General features: G+C 34.7%; 6 protein-coding genes and 1 pseudogene across 7 annotated transcripts; all 7 read right to left on the bottom strand.

Annotated features, from left to right (window-relative positions):
• Positions 1-1966: 1966 nt before the first annotated feature.
• Positions 1967-4498, bottom strand: LOC104782965 (protein neprosin-like). The gene is made up of 7 exons (XM_010508035.2): positions 4267-4498; positions 4081-4167; positions 3794-3997; positions 3326-3487; positions 3173-3226; positions 2814-2972; positions 1967-2544 (listed from the first exon to the last, which is right to left on the bottom strand). Exons 1-7 carry the CDS (start codon positions 4417-4419, stop codon positions 2173-2175), a joined length of 1191 nt encoding a protein of 396 aa, XP_010506337.2. The 5' UTR covers positions 4420-4498; the 3' UTR covers positions 1967-2172.
• Positions 4499-5113: 615 nt separating this feature from the next.
• On the bottom strand, positions 5114-8145 carry LOC104782964 (protein neprosin-like). The gene is made up of 7 exons (XM_087511943.1): positions 7738-8145; positions 7534-7620; positions 7223-7456; positions 6408-6569; positions 6253-6306; positions 5847-5993; positions 5114-5622 (listed from the first exon to the last, which is right to left on the bottom strand). The coding sequence occupies exons 4-7, from the start codon at positions 6558-6560 to the stop codon at positions 5248-5250; spliced, it is 729 nt and encodes a 242-aa protein (XP_087368069.1). The 5' UTR covers positions 6561-6569; positions 7223-7456; positions 7534-7620; positions 7738-8145; the 3' UTR covers positions 5114-5247.
• Positions 8146-8531: 386 nt separating this feature from the next.
• LOC104782963 (hypothetical protein At1g04090-like) lies at positions 8532-10694 on the bottom strand. Its single transcript, XM_010508034.3, has 2 exons — positions 10243-10694; positions 8532-10142 (listed from the first exon to the last, which is right to left on the bottom strand). Exons 1-2 carry the CDS (start codon positions 10334-10336, stop codon positions 8605-8607), a joined length of 1632 nt encoding a protein of 543 aa, XP_010506336.2. The 5' UTR covers positions 10337-10694; the 3' UTR covers positions 8532-8604.
• A 390-nt stretch (positions 10695-11084) lies between these two features.
• Positions 11085-13072, bottom strand: LOC104782962 (protein neprosin-like; annotated as a pseudogene). The gene is made up of 7 exons (XR_015597708.1): positions 12879-13072; positions 12700-12786; positions 12391-12618; positions 12180-12297; positions 12040-12093; positions 11697-11843; positions 11085-11565 (listed from the first exon to the last, which is right to left on the bottom strand). The product of XR_015597708.1 is annotated as a protein neprosin-like (transcript).
• A 1258-nt stretch (positions 13073-14330) lies between these two features.
• On the bottom strand, positions 14331-16716 carry LOC104782961 (protein neprosin). Its single transcript, XM_010508033.3, has 7 exons — positions 16287-16716; positions 16095-16181; positions 15740-16006; positions 15482-15646; positions 15347-15400; positions 15113-15259; positions 14331-14993 (listed from the first exon to the last, which is right to left on the bottom strand). Exons 1-7 carry the CDS (start codon positions 16440-16442, stop codon positions 14613-14615), a joined length of 1257 nt encoding a protein of 418 aa, XP_010506335.1. The 5' UTR covers positions 16443-16716; the 3' UTR covers positions 14331-14612.
• Positions 16717-18678: 1962 nt separating this feature from the next.
• On the bottom strand, positions 18679-21273 carry LOC104782960 (uncharacterized). Its single transcript, XM_010508032.2, has 4 exons — positions 20887-21273; positions 20309-20615; positions 19085-20139; positions 18679-19001 (listed from the first exon to the last, which is right to left on the bottom strand). The coding sequence occupies exons 1-3, from the start codon at positions 21072-21074 to the stop codon at positions 19126-19128; spliced, it is 1509 nt and encodes a 502-aa protein (XP_010506334.1). The 5' UTR covers positions 21075-21273; the 3' UTR covers positions 18679-19001; positions 19085-19125.
• Positions 21274-21431: 158 nt separating this feature from the next.
• LOC109132727 (uncharacterized) lies at positions 21432-22737 on the bottom strand. Its single transcript, XM_019245076.2, has 3 exons — positions 22458-22737; positions 21831-22125; positions 21432-21689 (listed from the first exon to the last, which is right to left on the bottom strand). Exons 1-3 carry the CDS (start codon positions 22688-22690, stop codon positions 21666-21668), a joined length of 552 nt encoding a protein of 183 aa, XP_019100621.1. The 5' UTR covers positions 22691-22737; the 3' UTR covers positions 21432-21665.
• Between the last annotated feature and the right edge of the window lie 182 nt (positions 22738-22919).

Genomic DNA, 22919 nt, shown 5'->3' with positions numbered 1-22919 from the left:
AAAAAAAATTGAGTCGTCTCTATTATGACCAGGTAACAGTACTGTTTTCTTTGTGAGGTCAATACTTAAAAATAATAATTTTCTCCCTACATTTTTTTTAGTAATACAGACCCCGAATTCGATTCCTACTGGCCAATATAATTATGGCATATTGTAGGATTTAAAAATATCGATTTTTAGAACGGTGTTCTAGACTTTTCAAACCGAACTTTGTTTTATTTATTATCCGAAGCTAATACATAAACTCTGAAATTAAATTATAATTAAAATGTTTCTTAATCTGTTCATATAATGTGTTAAGACTTAAGACTATATTAAAAAAAACTGTCAGAACGATATTTTTTGTGAAATGGAAGAATTATAGTATAAGTTACTGTAAATGTTTCTTAAGTTTTTTGTAACCTTTGCTATGAAAACGGATTTTTGATTTATGTATTGTAAATAGACTCGTACGTATTTTTAATTATATATAATACTTAAGTGGGCGATCAATTCTGTAGTTTTCCGTTAAATGTTTTTTTGTTTAGGAATAAACTAGGAAATATCCCGTGCTTAAAGTACGGGTCAACAATTTTTAAAAGTTATTGTTATATTTTCTTAAGAAAATTATTATGTTTGAAATAACTGCTCTGTAAATCTGTATATGTTTTTTTGAATACTAATTATTTTAGAATATTATACTATTTTATTTTTTATGTATATTACAGTTTTATATTGTTTGTTTGTTGTATTTGCATTATTATTTTGTGAAATATGAAATAGTAATTTTAATATTATAATTATGAACAAATAAAATTTATTGATTTATTAGCTATATAAATTTAGTTTTATCAACCTGCCAATGTGAAAATTGAAACACACATTTTATTTTCATACATCGAGTAATATATCTTTGTTTTTAAAAATTCAAATCACAACATATGCAGAAAAAAATCTGCATTTTATTAATCATAAGTATTATATGAAACTTTGAAAAAATTTGTAAATAAAATAAAATAAAGATGATAGGAGAATCATAATTTAAAATTTTAAAAAAATCTTCAAAATCTAGTTATTAAAAATAATTATATTAATTACTTGGATATAATATCTTAGTTTTAGAAATTCTGATTTGTTTATATCTTTTAAAAAATATTTTGTAATTTTCGTTTATAATTTATTAGAGAGAGAAAATATTTATTTTTTTAACTAATAATTATATAAAATCATTGGCATGAAAATGTAAAATTAAAGAATAAAATATACTCTACTTGAAAAAAATTTATCCTTATTTTTTTTTAAATCTTAGCAGTTAATTTTTTTTAATTTTTTTCAAGTACAAATTAGTTTTGATTTGAATATATTTCTTTTACTTTTCTAGATTTTTTATATTTGATCTGTCCACGTTTTTATTTTTTAATTAATTATACTTTTTAATTAATTAATTAATTTAAATAAGTTTTTCTAATGGCAATTGAATGTAATTTTTTACACATTTTAATGTTAGTTTCATATTTGTACTTCTCAATTAATATAGTAGGATGCATGTGAACACACATATATTCAGGAAAATTAACAAATTGAAGACTGACACACTGACCCATAGAAAATTGTCCACATATTAGAATTTGGATAATTATTGGACATTTATTATTTATTATGTGTCCAGTAATAATTGGATAAACACATTTTCTCTGTATTTTTCTTGATTTAAAATGTTATTTTAATTTAAGGATCGTGAAATATAGAAGAAATCTATGGCCTATGCATTACTGATGAAGCAAGGACAAACATTTTGAGGAGTTACATTAGTATATTCAAAAGATTAGAAGTTTAGAATAATTCTCTTCTCCAAGAACGTTCAAAACCTTGAATAAGGTTTAGAGAAATTAAGATCACGAAAGATTCAATAGTATCGTGTAGCGTCTATCTGCAGTAAGCAGTAAAGCTATTGAGATTTGGTGTTAGTCGTTCAGATAAGATGAAATATGAACATTAGATTTTTATTCAAACACGAACATGTACAAAAGCCTTATAGGCAGACAAAAGCTTTATATAAGGTGAAGGTTTGATCAAAACTTCCATATTCATATTTTAATATTTCTTTCTCGTTTCTTATTCAAACATGCATTCCTTATTTATATATTAAAGATATTGGAATGCTTAAGAGGGCTTTTTAACACACTCGTTATATCAAGGACAGTTACCGTTTCGACCAGGACCACCAAAGTAGAAATGACTCCCAAAGCTCGTTCCACCATTTCCTGGCTTAACATTGTAACAGTTACCATGAGAAGCCCAAGGCCTAAGTCCTTGTGGTTCCCTCAGAGTATTGGCTCCATCAACTGTCATAAGATTCCTGAAATAACTCGCTTTCTTAAACCCTTCATCAGCAAAATGTCCACTTCCCATATCAGTGTCAGTGTGTCTCCCACTGGTCATCCAGTTTACGATCTCACCACCCCATTGAACTTTCGTAGCTTCATTTCTTAGAGAATTGAACAACTTGTCAGGCCAGTACCCGACAAGTTCGTCACTGATCATTAGCCACCAATTGTCGCCGCTCTGAATAATCAGAAGTCAATTTGGGTTTAGAAACAGATCTAACTTGGGAGGCAACTCAAGTTACCTAGCTCTAGTATATCTCCTGTTGTTAAGCAGTGGCGGGGATCTAAATTCATGTTTTTTTATATATAGTTAAGACATATTAGGGAATAACGAAATAATTTAATGAAATAATAGTTTCAAAAATTAGGTGTAACTCTATAGAATAATAAAAGTTTAGAATAATATGTAACTGTCTTTTTTAGTTGTCTCTAGTTACGTTGGTATACCTTCCAAATAAGCATGGGGAGGCTGTATTGACCTCCGTCGTATTGTGACATGGGAGCTAAGGATCCGCCTACAGTGATACGATTGCTCCTCTGAACAAAACCTGAGCAGGCGTGGTTATAACACCCAGTCGACTCTGACCCTGGTTGATACCCATTCGCCTAAATTTGTGGATACTAAGGAATTTAGAAATTCATATTTTTACAAACAAAAATAATTATGAGTTTTGATTGGTTTTGTGAATTTCAAATACAAAGAAACTTGTCTATTCTATTCAAAATCCGAGAATCTTCAAATAATTAGCTTAGTTAAAATACTGAAGCTAAAAAGGAAACCATTAGAAGTGAATATGGGAACTTACCGTCCAGTAAACAAATAATCTAAGATTATTATCACGGTACATCCCTGGATAAACCTATATATAATTAAATTAGGACAAACAAAGTTTGAGTCAATTGCATATGATGATGAACAAGATGCAATTAGGGATGAAGGACCAAAAGCATTAGAAGACCTGCCAACCAGCTTCAATGGTGTTAATACCACTGTCAGATTCAGACGACAGCCAAGTCTGAGCCAAACTGAATTCTGAGGGAACTTCAACTTCTGGTCTCCACATATTAATTGCAAATTGTGTCCCGTAAAACCTTCCGTCCCCCGAATCCATGATAGCATACTAAACCGGCTCAAAGAAACTAGGAAAAGTGTTAATTAAGCATAGATTGCTTAAAAACGTTTTTACAAAATTAACAGTAAAAATTTCTAATGTAGAATATGCCATGTTACACGATACAATTTTTGTTTCTATCTATTTCAATTATATTCTGTATTTGATCAAAGTATGTACGATAGATATTATTTGTATTTTAGTTATGACAGTAAGTAAAGTTTTGAAGTATAAACTATTTATGGTTCCACCATGGCCAGAAGAGAGAGAGAGTAATTTACACGAGGACAATGCATAAAGCCACAAAGTACGTACCTCATGGCCTCCAGGGGTGCTTTGATGAGTCTTTTTCCCGAAACTCTCGATGGATTTTGCTCGTAAGATTTCTTCTTTCTTTGTTCTTCTTATAGCAACAGTGTTTTCCGGACACTCTCCATTCTTGTGCCACACCTGAGTTATAGCCTTTGCATCTTTCTTGGTGTAATTATGATCACCTTTTGGGATAAAACTCGGTCTCATCTACGTACAGAAACTTCCCGTTTCAACACGATCATGCATAAAAGAAAAAAAGAGACACCATATATAAATAAACGAACGCAAACCTGGATTGTGTGGTTTTTAAGCAAAGGATGATCCAAAGCTGGTTGACTATTAATTGGAACACAATCTATTATATCTCCATCGTCACTCTGTTAAAAAAAATATATTAAGGCCAAGAATTAGTCTAATTGTCCGCAAATTCCCAAAGCATAGAAATATAGACATGCATGTGGAATTGTATAAAACACCTTAATGGACTTAAGTGCAGGTTTGTTAAGTCGCTTCAAAAGCTTTTGTACTTGGCTTTTCTGGTGATCAGGGAGATCTTTTCCATAGACACAAGGAGATATTATCACCGCTATCACCATCAGAGATACTACGAATCCAGCCGTTCCTATCATGGTTGAATATAATCTTTAGCAAAACTTTTAGATAGTACTCGTTGAATATTATTTTTGTATCAACTACACTTTGGCATTTATAGGCGCATATTACTCATATATTCTATAAATTAGTGCTTAAAGACCTTATCATCTTGTCATAAATTTGTAAGTGGTTACAGTAGTAATAACACCATGTAATGGAAATTAGAGAAAATTGACCCAAGACTTAAACATCATCCAATATTGTGATGAAACGCATCATATCTTATATAAATTAAACAATTAGTGCGTAAACCTTATCATTATCGAGTCCCTATACCATGAAAATTTATCAGAACGTGTAATTTGGGGAAGAAAATTGATACGATCAGCTTTTTAAACACAAATTATTAGTGCGCTAAACTTCTTTAATTTGGATATCTTAGTACTAGGTGATTAATCAAGTGTTAGCAATAAAGACTTAAACGAAGAAACCAAATTATAATGGAATTAGCTCGTTGATCGGTGGTTCGAACAGTACAGTCTTTTACATTTTCATTTGGGAGCCAGAAAATCATGTTGTGTTATAGATTTGTCATCGCTAATTCACTCGACTAGTTCCGGAGTCAACACTCCTTTTTCAAGCAATTATTGAAAGTTCTTTGATTTCTTGCGAAATTTTCTATTAAAGTGACAATGAAATTTGAGGAGAAACAAAATTATAACCAGAGGATTCGAACAAACATAAATGTTCTTATTGATCATAAACTGAAGCCTTACACATAGATCAAGATCACTTAACTATAAATTATAGATAGGATGAAACATACATGCAAAGTCTCAAACGCTTTGAACACACAGAACAGATCAAGGGCAATTAACGTTCTGACCAGGACCACCATAGAAGAAATGAAGCCCAAAGGGAGTTCCACTATCTCCTGCTTTAACGGTGTAACATTTACCAGTATCACCAGAGTAAAGGCCTTGCGGTTCTCTCAGAGCATTTGTCCCATCAACTATCATAATATTTTTTATATAGCTCGCTTTCTTAAACCCTTCCTCTGCAAAATGCCCACTTCCCATATCGGTGGTTGTGTGTCTCTCACTGGTTGGCGCATAGATTTCGCCTCCCCATTCAACTTTTGTAGCTCCATCTCCTAGAGAATTGAATAACGAGCCAGGCCAGTACCCCATAACGTCGTTGTCATTTATCTTTAGCCACCAGTTTCCTGTTTTTTGGTCCTGATGATCGCAAATTTCCAGTTTTAGTCAATAAAATTGAGAAAAATACAAACAGATGTAAACTACACGATAAGACCGTTGGTATAACTTTAACTGGTCTTGTGTATTTTATTTTGGTAGAAAATTCCCCTTTTCCTCGTATATAATTTTGTATTTATCTTACGAGTGTGCCGTAATTAAGGTGACTTGTTAAGGTGAAAAATAAATCACGGCATTATTATTACCTTCCAGATAAGTAGGTTGAGATCTAATTGAGATCCGTCGTATTGTGACACGGTACTGTAGGATCCTCCTACAGCGTATTGTTGGTTCGTCTGAACAAAACCACTGCAGATCATATTGTAGCATCCTGTTTTTTGGTATCCATCGCTCTAACATAATATAAGCATGCATGAACTTTCATTAGTAAAAGGGAAAAATATGAAATCTCAAAATAAAACATATTTTGATTTTAGATTCGTATCATTGATCTGTTTTTTTTTTTTTTTTTTTTTTTTTTTTTTTTTTTTTTGAACGAATCATTAGATCTGATTATGATGGTAATATATGTGGTGTTAATTTAGCCTAGTTAGCCGGCAATTTTTTTTTTTTTTTTTTTTTTTTTGTGTTAATTGAAAAATGGGAACTTACCGTCCAGTACACAAATAACCTAGGATTATTATCACCGTACATTCCTGGATAAACCTATAAATTAAGGCAAACAAAAGTCGTGTTAATTATTTATGATATGTCCAGCAAATATATGAACAAGATGTCGTTACTATGGTAAGGATGGAAGACCAAACCTGCCAACCAGCTTCAATAGTGTTACGACTAGTGCCAATTCCAGATACGAGCCAAGTCTGAGACAAGCTGAACTCGTCGGGAGTTGCTACATCTGGTTTCCATATATTTATCGAGGCTTTTGTCCCGTAAGACTTTCCGTTTTTCACACCCATGTACGCGTACTAAACCGGGGAAAGATTGATTAGGATCGGGCCGATTGGTCATATAATATTAGTATGTAATAATTAACCGTTTCAATTAGTTTCTTATCCGGTTAAATTTGATTTGAATAAAAGATTCCAGATAACAAAAAAAATTGACGAAGTAAAAAAAATTACTATAAAGTATAAATCAATATTCGTCAGATCCAAAGTAAATAACATTTTACTAAAATTTAAATGAAAATATTCACTCTCTACTATGAATAACTTGTAGATATATATATATATATATATATATATATATATATATATATCTTGCATTTATTTAAAAAAAATATTTTTATTTGCCAAATTAGTTATTAAATCATTATATGTTTTAAGTGACGAAATAATTATCTAAAATGTTTTATACTAATAATTCTTTTTAAAAAAAACATATATTCAATCAAATATCCAATTTTCTACAGATATAAATATAAACATTGAATGTCTGGGTAGCTTTAAAATGGATATAAATCAATAAAATACATAGAAAAAATATATCAATTTAAACGGATCAGATATATATGTACTACAAAAAATTAAGCTATACGTACCCTTGAGTATAAGTTCAAGTGTAACTTAGCTTAGCTAGAAAGGAGTATTTGAAAAGGGGCAACACATAAATGTTGTACCTCATGGTGAAAATTTGGATTAGAGGATGTATCTTCAGGAATGTATTGATGACTCTTTTTCCCAAAACTTTCAAGAGATTCTGCTCGTAAGATATCTTCTTTTTTTGTTCTTCTTATGGGGACAGTGTTTTCTGGGCAGTACTCTCCATCTTTGTGCCATACTTGAGTAGGCTTTTTCTTCTTCTTGGTGTACGTAGAGCCACCTTCACCTTCCGGGATAAAACTTGGTTTTACCTACGTGAGAAAATTTCCTGTTTTATAACACGATCATGCATGTGTAAACAAAATAGAGATGGTAAATGATAGCAAACCTGAATGGTGTGATTTTTGAGCTAGGGATGATCAAAAGCTGGTTGGCTAGTGATTGGAACACAATCAATTATATCTCCATCTTCACTCTGTACGAAAGATTAAAGCAAAAATTAGTCTCAGTAGTTTTTTTTTTTTTTTTCTTGCTGAGAATATTCAAAGCATGGAGTAGATGCATATCAGGATATGGAATTTGTATAAGATACCTTAATGGATTTAAGAGCTGGCTTGTTAAGCTGCTTCAAAAATCTTCGTACTTTAATTTCCGGATGATGAAAGAACTCTTTTCCATCGGCGCAAGTAGCGATTGTCAGTGATGTTATTACCATCAGAGCTACCGCAAAACCGGCCATTCCCATCATGTTAACACAATACTTTTAGGTAGCACTCTTTGTATTTCTATAATTTTTATTCAAGTACTCTTTGAAATTTATAGGTGCAGATTAAGAGTTGACTCATTGACTTTATCAAATATTCTAAAAATTATGAAATTATAGAGCTAAAAGACTTTTATTATTTTGTGATAGATTTAGTGGTTACTGGTTACATTAATAACACCATGCATGAAAATCAATAAGATTGACTCATGACTTAAAAGGACATAAGTAATTTCCGATCTTGTGAAGAAACGCGTTATTGATTTTAAAGGACATAAGTAATTTCCGACCATGACAATTGAAAAGACCGTGTAATTCCTATAATATGCACTCTGACCTATTCAAAATTGGGAATCTAATTAACTACGTACCCTTTGATTAATATTACTTTTGCCTATCTCAAGAGAAATAACTCAGTTTTTGTACGTATGAGTTACGTAAAAATATTATGTGAAAACTTCTGAAAAATACATTCTTGACCAAATCATTTGAGATGGAAGACATTTTTTTCCTTCTAACAAAACAATTAATATTCTGAAAAATACATTCTTGACCAAATCATTTTGTGGGCAAGAAGAGAAATAAAGGAAACCTAAAGGTAACTTACGAAAACATCACAAAACGAAAAAAAAGGTGTTCTCATATTACAGAAAAATAAGGATAGATTTACAAAACCAAGCAAATAAACGAGGAGATTCAAACTTCATCGCCTAACCAATTACGTTTCAGCTTTGGACCAGTAGGTCCTTCCTCTCCAAAGACCTCATTAGGCAATCCTTTAATCGCACTCCTAAACACGTTCTTAAGACTCTCCCCAACCATAATCTTCTCCACTCCTCTAATCTCATCTTCATGACCATAATTAATTTTTGGTCCCCAATGTCTCATATAATTCAACCAAGCCGGCTCCTCCACTTCTCCTCCTCTCATATACTCCGCTGCAACAACGCTGAATCTAACCGCCGTATCAATAACTTTTTCACTCTTTCCGGTATCGTTCCTAATCCCCACATTGTCTTTGCCTTGCAACACAAGTCCCGGTTTTGAGTACATTGCGTGTCCTTTCAAAGAAGCATAAGCCACCGGTTTATTTCCTCCGCCTTGATACTCGATCTCCGGAGCATCGATCCACTTTCCTCCGCTGTGCTGCGACAGATACATCCGATGTAGCTTGCCGTTGAAGTTACTTATTCGGAGAGTGAAATGTTCCCAGTCTCCAATGTGTTCGCCGATTCTCCCCAACGGGATTGTAATGGCCTTCAGCTTGGCCCGTGATGGGCCGTTGAATGGATAAAACATCCACACGGCTACGTCTGTGAAGGTTCCACCGAAAACGGATTTTATATGAAGATACACTTCCATGCTCTGTAAATCACCACCTTGGACTCGTTTTCTTGCGTCGGGGGCAACAGGTAGGTCTAACCAATAGAGACCGTCGTTGGATTCACCTTGGGGAAGGTTTGAGCCGTTTGGTTCAACTGGAACTGGGTTTGATTCATCGCCTTTCTTGTAAAGCAAGGCACCGTTGCTGAAGAACCAGTTAACAGACGCTGGGAGGTACTTCTCATCTTCGTGGAAATAGATCCAAGGGGCGTAAGCTTGAAACAGACTATCGACCTGGGGCTTTCTTGGCATACAAGAAAAATCGAACTTGTTGTTTTTCAGACAGGGTAAAGTCGGGGTTGTAGAGCTTGCGAAGAACGTGCCAACACAGACTCCAGAGGCTTGTGTTCCTCTGTTAACAGGTTTAGAACTTGAAACCCTAAACCCATTAGTTTCCCATATCTGAGCGTCAGACTCGGATTGATCAGTCAGGTCGGAACGAACACAACGGATCTTTTCTAGGGGAGGTTTCTCATCCGAGGTTGTCACGATTAGGCCCACTGCATTGTAACCATCAGGAGGTACAGGCTGCCAAAAGTATCCTGTTTCAACCCCGTTGTTCTCTACCTTGGTAGATTTGCCGCTCCAAAGAAGAAGATAATCCACAGGCGGTCTTAAAGAGTCGCCCGAGAGATCTTTTCCGACAAGCGTCCATCCGAAAAGATTGCGGTTATTAGGTTGAGCGTAGAAGCCGAGAATCGAAAAGCCTTGAGGTACTGAAGACGGCTCAAAGAAAGTGGCTCCGAGATTATCTTGTCCTCCTTCGTATACGGTCCATACTTTTTTAAATGTTTCTACTTGGCAAACTTCAAGACCTCCCAAATCTATTCTGCCTTTCGCAAATCCTTCTCCTGTAAGATCAAAACAAAACTCCATAAACAGAGCAAAAGCAGAGCTAAAAACAGAGCTGGAAATACAGGACAAACAACTAGTAGAAATCAAAACATGAACCTGAAGGCCAAGATGGTAATGCAAAAGGGAGATTGAACGTGGAATCAATCGGCAAAGATGGTGATGTACTTTGAGAAGATGAGCTGTTACCCATTTTTGAGATTCACGAGTCCAAAATCGATGACAAATAATGTCTTTTTGATTGGTGTTGTGGTAAAGATAGACGTAAAGGGAAATGGGGACAGAATCAATACTGTTGGTCGAGTTAGATCAACCACATACAGATGATTTGGTCTTATCAACTCAGCACATGTTAGGTATTTATTGTGAAACGAAAAGTCATCGCAAATCACTATTAGGGTTGTTTGGCCTTTGATTCGATCGACGCTCATCATCATAGTTTGTTATAGAATTTGAGTAATGTTTTGCACGTTTAACCATTACGCATAACACTTCTCTTTTGTTTGTTGAGATAATTTTTTTTCTGGGATTTGTTTGTTATGAATAATATTACAGCGTCATGGCAAAACATTGTAATTATTATACACATAATAATAATTTAAAATTTTTAGATTAGTATCTTTTTTAGACACTCAATTAAATTAAATATAAAAGATGTTTAAGACACCTAATAAAAAAACTCTAATAATTTTTCCGTTCAAACGAATCCTAGTCAAAGAATAACGAGCATGGTTTAATTTACATTTATTAAACGTGCGATGTTCTACATTTTTTTTTTTTGAATTTTATCTCAAACAGCTGTGTTTTACTATTAACTTATCAATATGTGTTGTCTTTATTATTCTCGAATTATTTTTTAACAGACTGTTAAAATATTGTTTTTTTTTCTTTTGATAAAACGAACTGTGTTTGAAATCGAATTAATGATAGATAGAAACATCTCTGGTGACGTGGATAATTATTCTTCAATGACTATCACATGTTCTTATTCATAATAATGTACATACAAAGTATGTAAAAATCTACACACACATATCCAAATCATGGACACTTGACGTTTCGACCAGGACCACCGTAGAAGAAATGAGTCCCCCAAGAAGTTCCACCATTCCCTGCCTTAACATTGTAACAGTTGTGTTTATCAGCAAATAAGTAAAGTTCTTGTGGTTCTCTAAGAGTATTGGTTCCATCAACTATCATAAGATTCCTAAAATAGCTTGCTTTCTTAAAACCTTCGTCTGCAAAATGCCCACTTCCCATATCCGTGGTTGTGTGTCTCCCACCGGTCCTCGAGTTAATGATCTCACCTCCCCATTCAACTCTCGTAGCTTCTCTTCCTAGAGAATTGAACAACGACCCTGGCCAATACCCAATTACGTCTTTGTCATTGACCCTAAGCCACCAGTTTCCTGTTTTTCGGTCCTGATGATTGAAAATTATCCATTCGGGTTGGGTAGAGAGGTAACTTGAGGGACAAGGTATATCTTGCCATTGAACTTACGTTGAATATATGAATCTCATATTGTTGAGGTGATATATAATTATGTTATTACCTTCCATATTAGTATGGATAGGTCGTATTGAGCTCCACGGTAACGTGACATGGTGGTGATCGACCCACCGACGGTGTATCGATTACTTTTCTGAACAAAACCAGAGCAGAGGAGGTTGTAGCACCCTGTTTTTCGGTAACCATCGCGCTACACCCCGAAAGAAAATAAGAATTTCATAATAGTCAAAGTCTTAGATGCATAAATTTGTAGGCCAATGTTAAAAGAAAGAAGAAAAAAAACTAGGTATAGTTTATAGTTCTATTCAAGATCGAAAAACTAGTTAATCGTTTGAATTGTCAAAATAGTGTTTAATGTAGAAATAAGTATGCATAGAAGAGCTTACCGTCCAATAAACAAAGAATCTGGGATTATTGTCATCATATAGTTCTGGATAAACCTATAAATTAAGACAAACAAAGGTATAGTAGTTACGTGTTTTGCATAAGAACAAAAAAGATGTAGTCAAGAAGGAACCAAACAAACCTGCCAACCAGCTTCAATGGTGTTAAGACTAGAGCCATTTCCGGAAATAACCCAAGTCTGAGCCAAACTACACTTCTGTCCCATAAAATTTTCCATTCCTCACACCCATCAAAGCGTACTAAATCCATTCCAAAATATATGAAAATTGTAAGCCATAAGGCAGTAACAATAATACACATAACATGACATGTGTGTGTGCATGTAGTTATACCTGATGACCTAATGTTGGATCAAATTTTGTAGTTCTTGGGATGCTTTGATGAGACTTTCTCCCAAAACTGCTGATGGATTCCGGTCTTAAGAGATCTTCTTTCTTAGTTCTTCTGATTGGAACAGTGTTTTTGGGACACTCTCCCGTCTTGTGCCAAACCTGAGTTATAGTCTCGGCCTCTCTCTTGGTGTACGTAGAATCACTTACCGGGTAGAAACTCGGCCTCATCTACAAGTTTAAACTTTTCGTCGCAATGGTTTCCAAAAGTCATGTTGTAAAAGAATAGAGAGACGGGGAAAAGAGCCAAACCTGAATGTTATGGTTCTTAAGTAAAGGATGATCAAAAGCTGGTTGATTAGTGACAGGAACACAATCAATTACATCTCCATCTTCACTCTATAAATAAGATTTAATTAAAACGAAAAAGAATTGATGTTATAAAGTTTCTAACTGTTATGAAATTTGCATATAGAATTTGTATAAGATACCTTAATGGATTTAAGAGCCGGCTTGTTGAGCCGTTTCATATGTCTATGTAGTTTGATTTCCTGTTGATCGAAGAATTTTTTTCCATCAACGCAAATAGCTAATATCGTACCTGTCACCACCATCAGAAGTAGCACTACTATGAAACTGGTCATTCTCGTCATGGTTATATACGCAGTTCTTAGCAAAACTTTTGGACATTACTCATTGGATTCTATAGGAGTAGATTGCTTATGTTTCATAAATTAATATTTTTTCTCAACTCTAGCCATATTTTTTATTTTGGTATAAAGTCTAACCATATATTTTAATAATACCCCAAAACTTTCCCTGTGAATATTAAGGTTAGTGCTTGTATTATGTTTGCCAAATCGTTGACTGAAGTTTATATAAATGGTACTCCAGGTTTTTCACCAGTCACATTATTTGAATCCATAAAATTTAGGTCCGGTTAATCATTGATTTGGTTTAACCGGCCAGATAATTTTTGCGAACATATAAACTGACATTTGCTCAAACGAACTGAACCAGTTATGCATTGTTTTTTCAAATATTAAAATTTAGTAACCTAGTCTTGGACGTTATCTTTATAAATTATTTGTTAAAATCATTTGTTAGTCTGTCATCATGAACCATTCCGTGTGAGGTCACGAACTTGTAACTGCATTAGTTCATTATAAAATTTCGACATGAATTTATAATATGGTCGGGTCGGTAGATACTTTTCTTTTGATTACCATAGAATATTTTGTATTTGTTTAATTAATTATACTTCTCTTACTATGTTTAATTGATTATAAACTTTATAAGTTATAACTGAGAACTCGTCAACACGATCGAAGTCAACTCTCTTGTGGCTTGAGGCCCACATTTTTTCGTTGACTTTAAACAGACACCATGAGAATATCTGAATATAGATCGGTAATCCACATAGAAGAAATTATGAACTTAATTTGAAATTTAAGATTTTACTTTCTAAATTGTAAATTCTAACAGCTAAGAAATAAATACAAAAAATATACATTTCGTTTTCTTAGTTGAGTTTATAAAAATTCCACCTGTGAATCTGTGTACCTGAATATATGTGTGTATTATTTATATGCACATCAAATAAATTTTTAAAAATGAAAGGAATTGAAACTGTCCACTTTCCTAACTTCAAATTTTGTTCCTGCATGAATATTTTAATAGATCTATCTTATCTAGATAATATTATTTGACGACTCTTTATTCGTATGATAATGTTAACAAAGAGAAACATTAAAAGAGATCTGTTTAGTCTTAAGAATTTATTAACAGGGTTTGTCCAATAATTCCAATAGATACTGTTTATACATGACTGATGATTAATGAAGATCCAAAACCAGAAGTCCCATCTCCATGACTGATTACAGACAAAGCAATAACACAGGTCACACTGAAAACAGAGTACCACTCAGACTCAAAATACAAAATTAATTAAATGTGATCATTTCATTTCAGTATACGTACATACACATGGGACCATGTTCTTTAAATGAAATTTTATCTTCTCTTCACTCCATGGAAACAGAGGAAAACACTCTCAAACAAACCAAACTCTGTCGAAATTTAATACTATTACCATAAACCACTCTTCAAACCCTGAAATAAATAATATACTTAAGAATGTGTATATATATATATATATATTTATATATATGTTTTATACAATTGATTTTAGAATGATCTGCAATGTGAGCAAGTAGATCACATCTTTAAGGGCAATTAGGGTTTCGGCCCGGACCACCATAGTAGAAGTAACTTCCCCAAGAACCTCCATTGCCGTTTTTCACATTGTAACAGTTCTCTTGATCTGTAAAGACTTGAAGATTTTCAGGGTTTCTCAACTCATTTGATCCATCGACTACTTGAACGTTCTTGAAGTAACTCGCTTTGCCCCAACCTTCCTCTGCAAACCGTCCACTTCCCATCTGAGTAGTCGTGTGTTGTCCATCCTCGGACTGTGAGTTAACCACTTCACCTCCCCATTCGATCATCGATGCACTTTCTGATAAGTAAGAGAAGAGTGAAGCTGGCCAGTATCCGATTATGTACTTCTCTCCAAATTGTAACCACCAATGTCCTTCTTTTGGGTCCTGAGAAAAAAACCAAAACTAATATTTCTCAAACCAATCCTAAAACCAAAACTGATCCGTACTAGCATCTAGTTTCAGAGATGGTAATAATTTGAGTATTCTGTTGTTGGTTTTATTACCTTCCAGATAAGTATGGTAATGTCATACTGAGAGTTTCCAAAGTTTGACAAAGGAGATATTGATCCACCCATTGCTATTTCTCTGTTGATTTGAACAAACCCTGAGCAAAGAAGATTATAGCAGCCTGTGCCTTGGTATGCATCACTCTGTTTTCACAAGGGAGATTATGATTTTTTTAAAAACTAAGCCAAAACACACAAAAACAAAACGAAGTCTTATTGTTAGAAACTTACAGTCCAATAAGTGAAGAGTCTGGTGCGAGTATCACCATACAATTGTGGGCTGACCTGAAAACACAAATATTTGAATCAAGAACAGTTTCTTTTATTCAGGACATAATTACCAAAAGAACAAAAAAAAAATAATACCTGCCAGCCAGCTTCAATGCTATTGAGATCAGAGTTAAAGTTTCCACCCAAAACCCAAATCTGAGCCAAGCTAAACTCATTAGGCATTTCCACATCCGGTTCCCACACATTTATCTTTGCTTTAGCCCCATAGAACACCCCGTCTTCCACATACATTATCGCGTGCTAAAATCAACACCAAAAAATGGTTAATAATGGACAGAACAAGAAATAGCCAAAAACTAATTCAAAATGTGAAGAACATAAATATATTATTACCTGATGACCATTTTGTGTGAGGACATTAGGTGGCTCAAGAGATTTTTTAGGTTTAGGGATACTTTTCTGATTCTTCATACCGTAATTCTCGACGGCACTTGCTCTGTAAAGATCTTGTTCCGTTGTTCTTCTGATGGGAACAGTGTTCTCTGGACATTTACCATTCACATGCCAAAGCTGATGTATAGGGCGAGAGTGCTGATTCTTGGTTTTAGATGAAACTTTACTCTCACTAAATACACTAGCTGGGTTGAAACTTGGCCACATCTATAATAAACATCAAAAACAACAACAATGTCAGAACTATTCAGAACAAAAACCACACACACACAAAAAAAGAGAAGAAATGAGAAACCTGGAGAGTGTGATTAGTAAGCAGAGGATGAGAAAAAGCTGGTTGGTCAGTGATTGGGACACAGTCGATTATATCTCCATCTGGACTCTGTTTTTTTAAACCCCCCAAAAAAAAAATAGATTATCAGCTAAAAAGAATGAAACTTTCTGGAGTTTGTCAATCTCTCAGTAATTTTTTTTTTTTTTTTTTTACCTGAATCGATTTGAGAGCTGGTCTGTTGAGTCGTTTCAGGTGAGTACTGATTTTAAGATCAGAAAACCCATTTCCACCGGAGACAACTGAAGAAGAAGTCGCCACCGTCATTACAAGAACCAAGAAGAAACTAACCCTTGTCGAGTTAGCAGCCATGGTTAACAAAAGAAACACACAGCAAAGGTTTAAGCTTTCTTCTACTTTCTTTTACAGAAAGAGAGAATCTTTGTGGGAAGATGAGAAGGTTTCTTCTTCTTTGTTTGGTTTTATTTTCTTGAGAGGAGAGGAGGGGATTTTTTGGATTGAAGTGGATTGCGTTTAATTCTGGGCACTACATAACAACACTTTGGCATAAAACCTTCATCAAAAATAAAAAGGACCCATTTTTTAGTTTTTTCTTTTTCTTTTATTGATTTATATAAATAGAGACAAGTAAGAAAGAATTTTGGATTCTACTTGCATAAGATTAGTTGCTTTCTTTTTCTCTCTGTTGATATTTTCTTGTCAGAATCTTTTTCTGGAAATTTTCTTCGAAAAAATATTTTACTGTCAACCTTTATAGAAAAAGGGATATTTTACTGAACTGGAACATTCCTCTCTTTTTCATACATTTTATTGGGATTTCAAACTTTTTAAAATTTTATTTGGGGAATTTACTACAACTCTTTTTACTGGAATAGTGACAAAAAATGTTAAAATTAATTTATTATATGCCCCCATATTAATAAGATATATCAAAACTAAATATCATCATTACAAGGATTTAAATGCAAATCTCAATATTATTCTTTTTTCTTTCATTGCCTAATGATGCATATTTGAAAAATATTCCAACTAATCATTTCTCATCAGCATGTACAATTCCAATTATTTATGGTAGAGACTAGAGACTAAACAATTCCGTATTATCTTCATCATCTTTTTTTAATTACATAAGATATTTTCACAAATCACTTACGAACTACAAACCTTACAATAATAGAGTATACTCTCTCTCTCTCTCTCTCTCTCTCTCTCTCTTTTTTGTATTAACTTAAATTTTAAAACATGTATGACAACAAAAGGAACATAAACATATCGGAATATCGGAATATCGGATAGTACTATTAAATTACTAGGTCAACTATTGAAGCAAATGTTGCACACTATGATCATCACTAATTTTTAAACATGTTTTAATTTTAAATAAGGAGAGTAGATTAGAAAGGAAAGGCCGTGATTGGGTGGGAGTAAGACTGTGAGATAGAGCACCACAATGTGAAAAAACAGTAGTAAAGTCAAAAAAGTCAGAGAAGAGGCCACTCACTCACTCTAATTGTCGGTTTAATATTATTAGGCGACATCTTCTTCTTCCTCATCTCTCAAATTCGCCATCCCCAATCAATTCCACACCTTTCGTTTTCCATTCTGTTACATCTCCAACTTCATTTCCCACTTTGTATTTCTCTTTCTTTAAGTCGGGGACTCATGTCCTAATACCATTTATTTCATATTGGCCAAAAATACATGTTGTCTATTTTGGTAGTGAATTCGTACAAAATTGTCTATCTTTTTATTTATTTTTCACCATAATATTTTATATGATTTATATTCATTTTTCTTGCAATATTATGTTTTCTGGTACACCATTTTTTAAATAGTTTTTTTTTTCTTTCTAATATTAAGAATTTAAGTGCACCCCTACAAAGACAATAGATATTTTTATAGAAGGTCCAAATTGGTTGCATGTATTGTCCGTACTGATAACAATTTTTCATTTTATAAGAATAAATGCTAAATTTAAGAAGCTTACAAAACTATGTTAGGTGATGTTTAAATATTTTGGCTTCGTACTTTGTACAAGTCTTCTAAATTTTCCAAATGAAGAGTAATACGTACGATTCAATATATATTGTCAAATGGTTAAATAATCTATACTTTTTTCTTTACTTGTAGGTTCGCACTTTGGTCTTGCTTGCAAAGTCAAAGATAATAACAAAATTAAACTTCTACCAATAAAAAAACATTAATCCCAAAAATAAAACATTTGTATTGATTTTTATTTTTGACATTTGATTTATTCCGTAATACAACGACGTGATAAAGTGTAGAAATGACATCATTGTACATTTATGCCTACACGTGAAGCCTCCTTCCAAGCTTCTACCCCCCGAATTGCCGAATCTTTTGAAAATATGAGAGGTTCAAATCTCACACGTCAATATGTTTCCCATTATAAACCAAAATCTCCTCTCTCTCTTTTTTTTTTCTCCATCAACTTTTTATATTTTGCTTTTCATCTGCAACTCAAAATTTATAACACGGCAACGACCCTAGTTCAAATTTCAATTGGTCAAACTTGAACTGTTTAAATCTCTGGACATAATAAACTTTATACTCGAAAGAAAAGATGGACAAAAAACAAAGAAAATAAATAAATTATCAAAAAGACAAAAGAGAGTGGCTTCATCTCGTGGTTTCTTTAAAAACGCCAAAGGGGAATCTTGGAGTATTATGCTTAACTACATGTCACGGGTATTGATTGACTCATACACCTCATTTCAACGTCCCACTCACTTAATATTACACAATACACAATTCAAATCCCACGCTCGCTTCGGAGATAAAAGACTGGACCACCCCATCCACAATGGGCTATGCCAATGGGCCTTACCTAGTCAGTCGTCCTCACGTATCCAAAGATCAAAGAGCTTGATTTTCTCTGACAATAATAACCTGGAATCAGAAACACAATGTCAGAAGAAGTGTGATTCAACATTCTGACCAAAATTTGCTAACCAGTTTTAAGAGAAACAAACCTTGTTATGTGTTGCCTTGTGTTGTAACGATATTTGCATCATCAGCGGCGAAACGCATTGCCTTCAGCTGCAGTCCCACGCTGTGAATAATAGCTTCTTCGACGCACGCTTTCTTCGATAGTTGAGCTCCCGCCTTTCTCAATTCCATACACACTTTTATTCGCATCGTCCAAAAAGCTTTTGCCCGTGGATACTTTGTTCTTATCAGCTTCCACTGCATCAGTCTCATCAGCTTTCTTTATTCTTCTCCACCTTTGCTCCTCGTGTACCTCAGCATCCATTTGCATTTGCTTCAATCTAGCAGCTCTCTCTTCTTCTGATAGCTTAGAGCCACCTTTCCGGCGTCTATTCTGGTATTCATTCTCCTTAGAGGGACGCTCTCCATTGTCTAAATCCTCTATTTTCCTTTTCTTATCCTCTTGACCATAACTCTTAATGTTTTCCCTCTCCAAACTGCCTTTAGGGGAGTGATTCCTATATTTCTCACTGGCTCGAATTTCTGTATGACTTTCTCTTCCTTTTGCTTCGTCATCCAAACCTGACCTTCGTCTCTTGTCATGACTTTCTCTGCTTTTGGACTCATCATCCAAATCTGACCTTCGTCTCTCAATGTGCTTATCATGACTCTCTCTAATTTTGGACTCATCATCCAAATCTGACCTTCGTCTCTCATTGTGCTTATCATGACTTACTCTTCTTTTGGACTCATCATCCAGATCTGACCTTCGTCTCTCATAGTGATTATCCTTACTTTCTCGTCTTTTAAACTCATCATCCAATTCTGACCTTCTTCTCCCATAGTGCCTATCACGACTTCCTTTTCCTTTTGACTCATCCTCTGAATCTGACCTTGGTCTCTCATAGTGTTTGTCATGGGATTTCCCTGACGTTTTCTGATAGTGGGATTTTCTTTCATTATTCTCTTCATCAGAATCTTCCTCCGAATCAGAACTGTATCTGGATGAAGATTTCTTGTGATGCTTTCCACTTTTACGCTTATGCTTTTTCTTGTGCTCCTTTATGTCTCCATCTTTACCCTTTCCTTTTTCTTCTACCTGTAAAAGAGAAAACTTTCCAACAGGTCAGTAGCTGTAGAGAAAAGAAAGACGAAAACGTAAAAGAAATCCAATGAAAGCAATTTGAATTGCAAACACACAGAGACACTCAAGCAGGACACAAAACCATCCACGTACATAGGAAAAAAGAGGAACAAAATAAACTTACAGATTTGCGAATAAGAGCCATTTTCACAGGATTGTTCTTGATTTTGGCAAGGGCATCCTGCTCACGCTGCTTGATGAGAAGCAAAGGGTCAGAATGAAGTTTCCTCCAAGAATCATTAGCAGATTGCACCTTCTCCTCAAACAGCGCACCAGGAGCTGACGGATCAGGCTTCTCACTAGCACTATTACCAGCTTCAGCTTTGGCTAAAGGCTGCTCTTCTTTCTGAAACGAAACACCATGACCTGAACTGCTCCCTTTCCCTACAGCTAATCCTGATTCATACAGAAACTCCAATCTCTCTTGTCTCCTGCAACATAATTAAAATAAGTTCACAACTTTAGACAAACCCACAACTTCAAATCACCAAGATTCTAATCATAAAAGTATAAGACTTCAGAACGATCCACAACTTCAAATCACCGATTCAATCGCCAATCGTTAATTAAACTAATCAAATTACAAGAAAACGAATCATATAGATTCTACGCTAAAAACTCAAATCGCTAACCCTAATTCCCAAATTAGACACGACACAAATTAATTGCGATCGTGGGTAAGGAAAAAAAAGAGAAACTTACGGGACGAGACCGGCTTGTTCCTGGAGAGCGCGAAACTCATTACGCTCCCTCTCCTGCGAGAGCTGGAGACGAAGCTCCTCAAGCTTCTTCTCTTCGGCCTCTTGTTTCTGCTCAGCCTTCCATACGGTCTCGATGTTGCGGAGACTCCCCGTATGCCATCCCTTCTTGTTCAGAAATTTCATCCCCATGGCTACTCTCCTCTTTTTGTTTGTCCTCCTCTCGCTTCAAAATCCAAAATCTTGTCTTCTCGTTCAATCGCACACACTCGTCGAGGGTTGTAAATTTTATTTGCTCCGTCGCCGCCGTATATACTAAATACAGTAATGAGATGAAATCACAACCGTCTGTTTTTTACAAACCGTGGTGGTGATGTTATGTTTGGGCCTCATGTTAATGGGCCTCTTCTTAATGAAAATAACGATCGTACTAAACCGCATATCTAAGCTAATTGGACCCGGTTTAGCTTGGTTAAGTCCAATGGAAAATTCTCACTTTGCTTGTTGAAATTTGTCCCTGGAACTCCCAAATACTCAACGTCACATCTGTTTCTGCTAAATTCTGGTTTCTGGATAAAATAATGGAAAAGATTATTGACATTATAAGACAAGGGGCGTATTTACAAATTCAACTAACTACTGTTTCAAACTAAAAAAAAGCTTTGTTTGTTTCACTAAAGAGTATGCTTCGGAGAAAGCAATCAGAGATTGTGTGTTATGAAGATTGATTGTGATGCCATAACATTCTACGCTGATGTTTTTCTCACGTCGCTCGCTCCATCATTATCCTCTCACTTTTCTTTTCACCTGTAAAAGACGAAGAAACACAATCCAATAGGTCAGCAGCAGAATCCAAATCAACCACGATTAAAAATCGCAACAGCTCAAAGAGAGAGAGAGAGACACACAAGTGAAGTGAAGTAAAGAAAGAAGAAAAAGGTAACTTACAGATTTGCGAGCTGCCAGCTCTTGCTGCCTGATGAGAAGCAAAGGGTCGGAGTGGGATTTGCGCCAAGAATCATTGGCGAAGTGTGTCTTAGTCTTATAATCATCAAATAAGGCACCAGGAACCGACTGCTTCTGCTTCTTGTTCTTAGCAGTAGTAGTAGTAACACAACTAGCATCAGCTGTGGCTCGCTGATTTTGATTCTGAAACGAAACACCATGTCCTGAACTCCTGGCATTCTCTTTCACTGTTAATAATTCTGAATCATACATGAACTCCACTCTCTCTTGCCTCTTCCTACAGGAATAAACAACAAAACTTAAGGTTAAAAAACAAACACTCAACAACTCCCAACAGACACTTAAGATATACTAAGATTCGAACTTTATCGCCTAATCACGACTACAGACCGATTGGTATCAAATTCAGATAGTCTTTACATCATTCAAAGGTTAACAAAATCCAATCACTTAACACCAATGTAAAAGATATATATTTCGAAACATCAAACTTTAATCAATAACCCTAATTTGCTATATATACCAAAATAACCCTAATTTGAACTATATATATACCAATTGAAATCGAATTTGGAAACTAATTAAGGGTGGAGAATTAGAAAAACTTACGGAACGAGACCGGCCTGTTCCTTGATTTCGCCAAGCTCAGAACGCTCCTTCTCTTGTTGGATTTGGAGACGAAGCTCCTCTAACGTTTTCTGCTCGGCTTCGTGCTTCTGCTCAGCTTTCCATACTTTCTCAATGTTGCGGAGAGTTCCCGTATGCCATCCCTTCTTGTTCAGAAACTTCAACGCCATTGTTGTTTCCTTCTTAGACTTCCTCTGCTTCAAAAAACTCCTCATCCTAAAAGGGCTTTTATAATCTCACCGCCGCCTTCAACAAAAAGGATAAATCAGAGCCGTCCGTTTTCATTGACTTCATCGTTGGAAATTTGGGCCAGATCAACATTAATGGGCCTGTTTATGACCTATCGCGATAGAATCCCGGTTTACATTGGTTTAATTATAACTCGACTAAAAGTGTTTGATGAGATTTGTTGTCGAAAGTTTGAAACATCCAAATTTCAATTAC

The sequence above is a fragment of the Camelina sativa genome, chromosome 4 (assembly GCF_030686135.1).
Source record: "Camelina sativa cultivar CO46 ecotype springtype chromosome 4, ASM3068613v1".
Classification (NCBI taxonomy): Eukaryota; Viridiplantae; Streptophyta; class Magnoliopsida; order Brassicales; family Brassicaceae; genus Camelina; species Camelina sativa.
The sequence above is the reverse complement of the archived record's forward strand: the minus strand, read 5'-3'. Positions and strand labels throughout refer to the sequence as shown.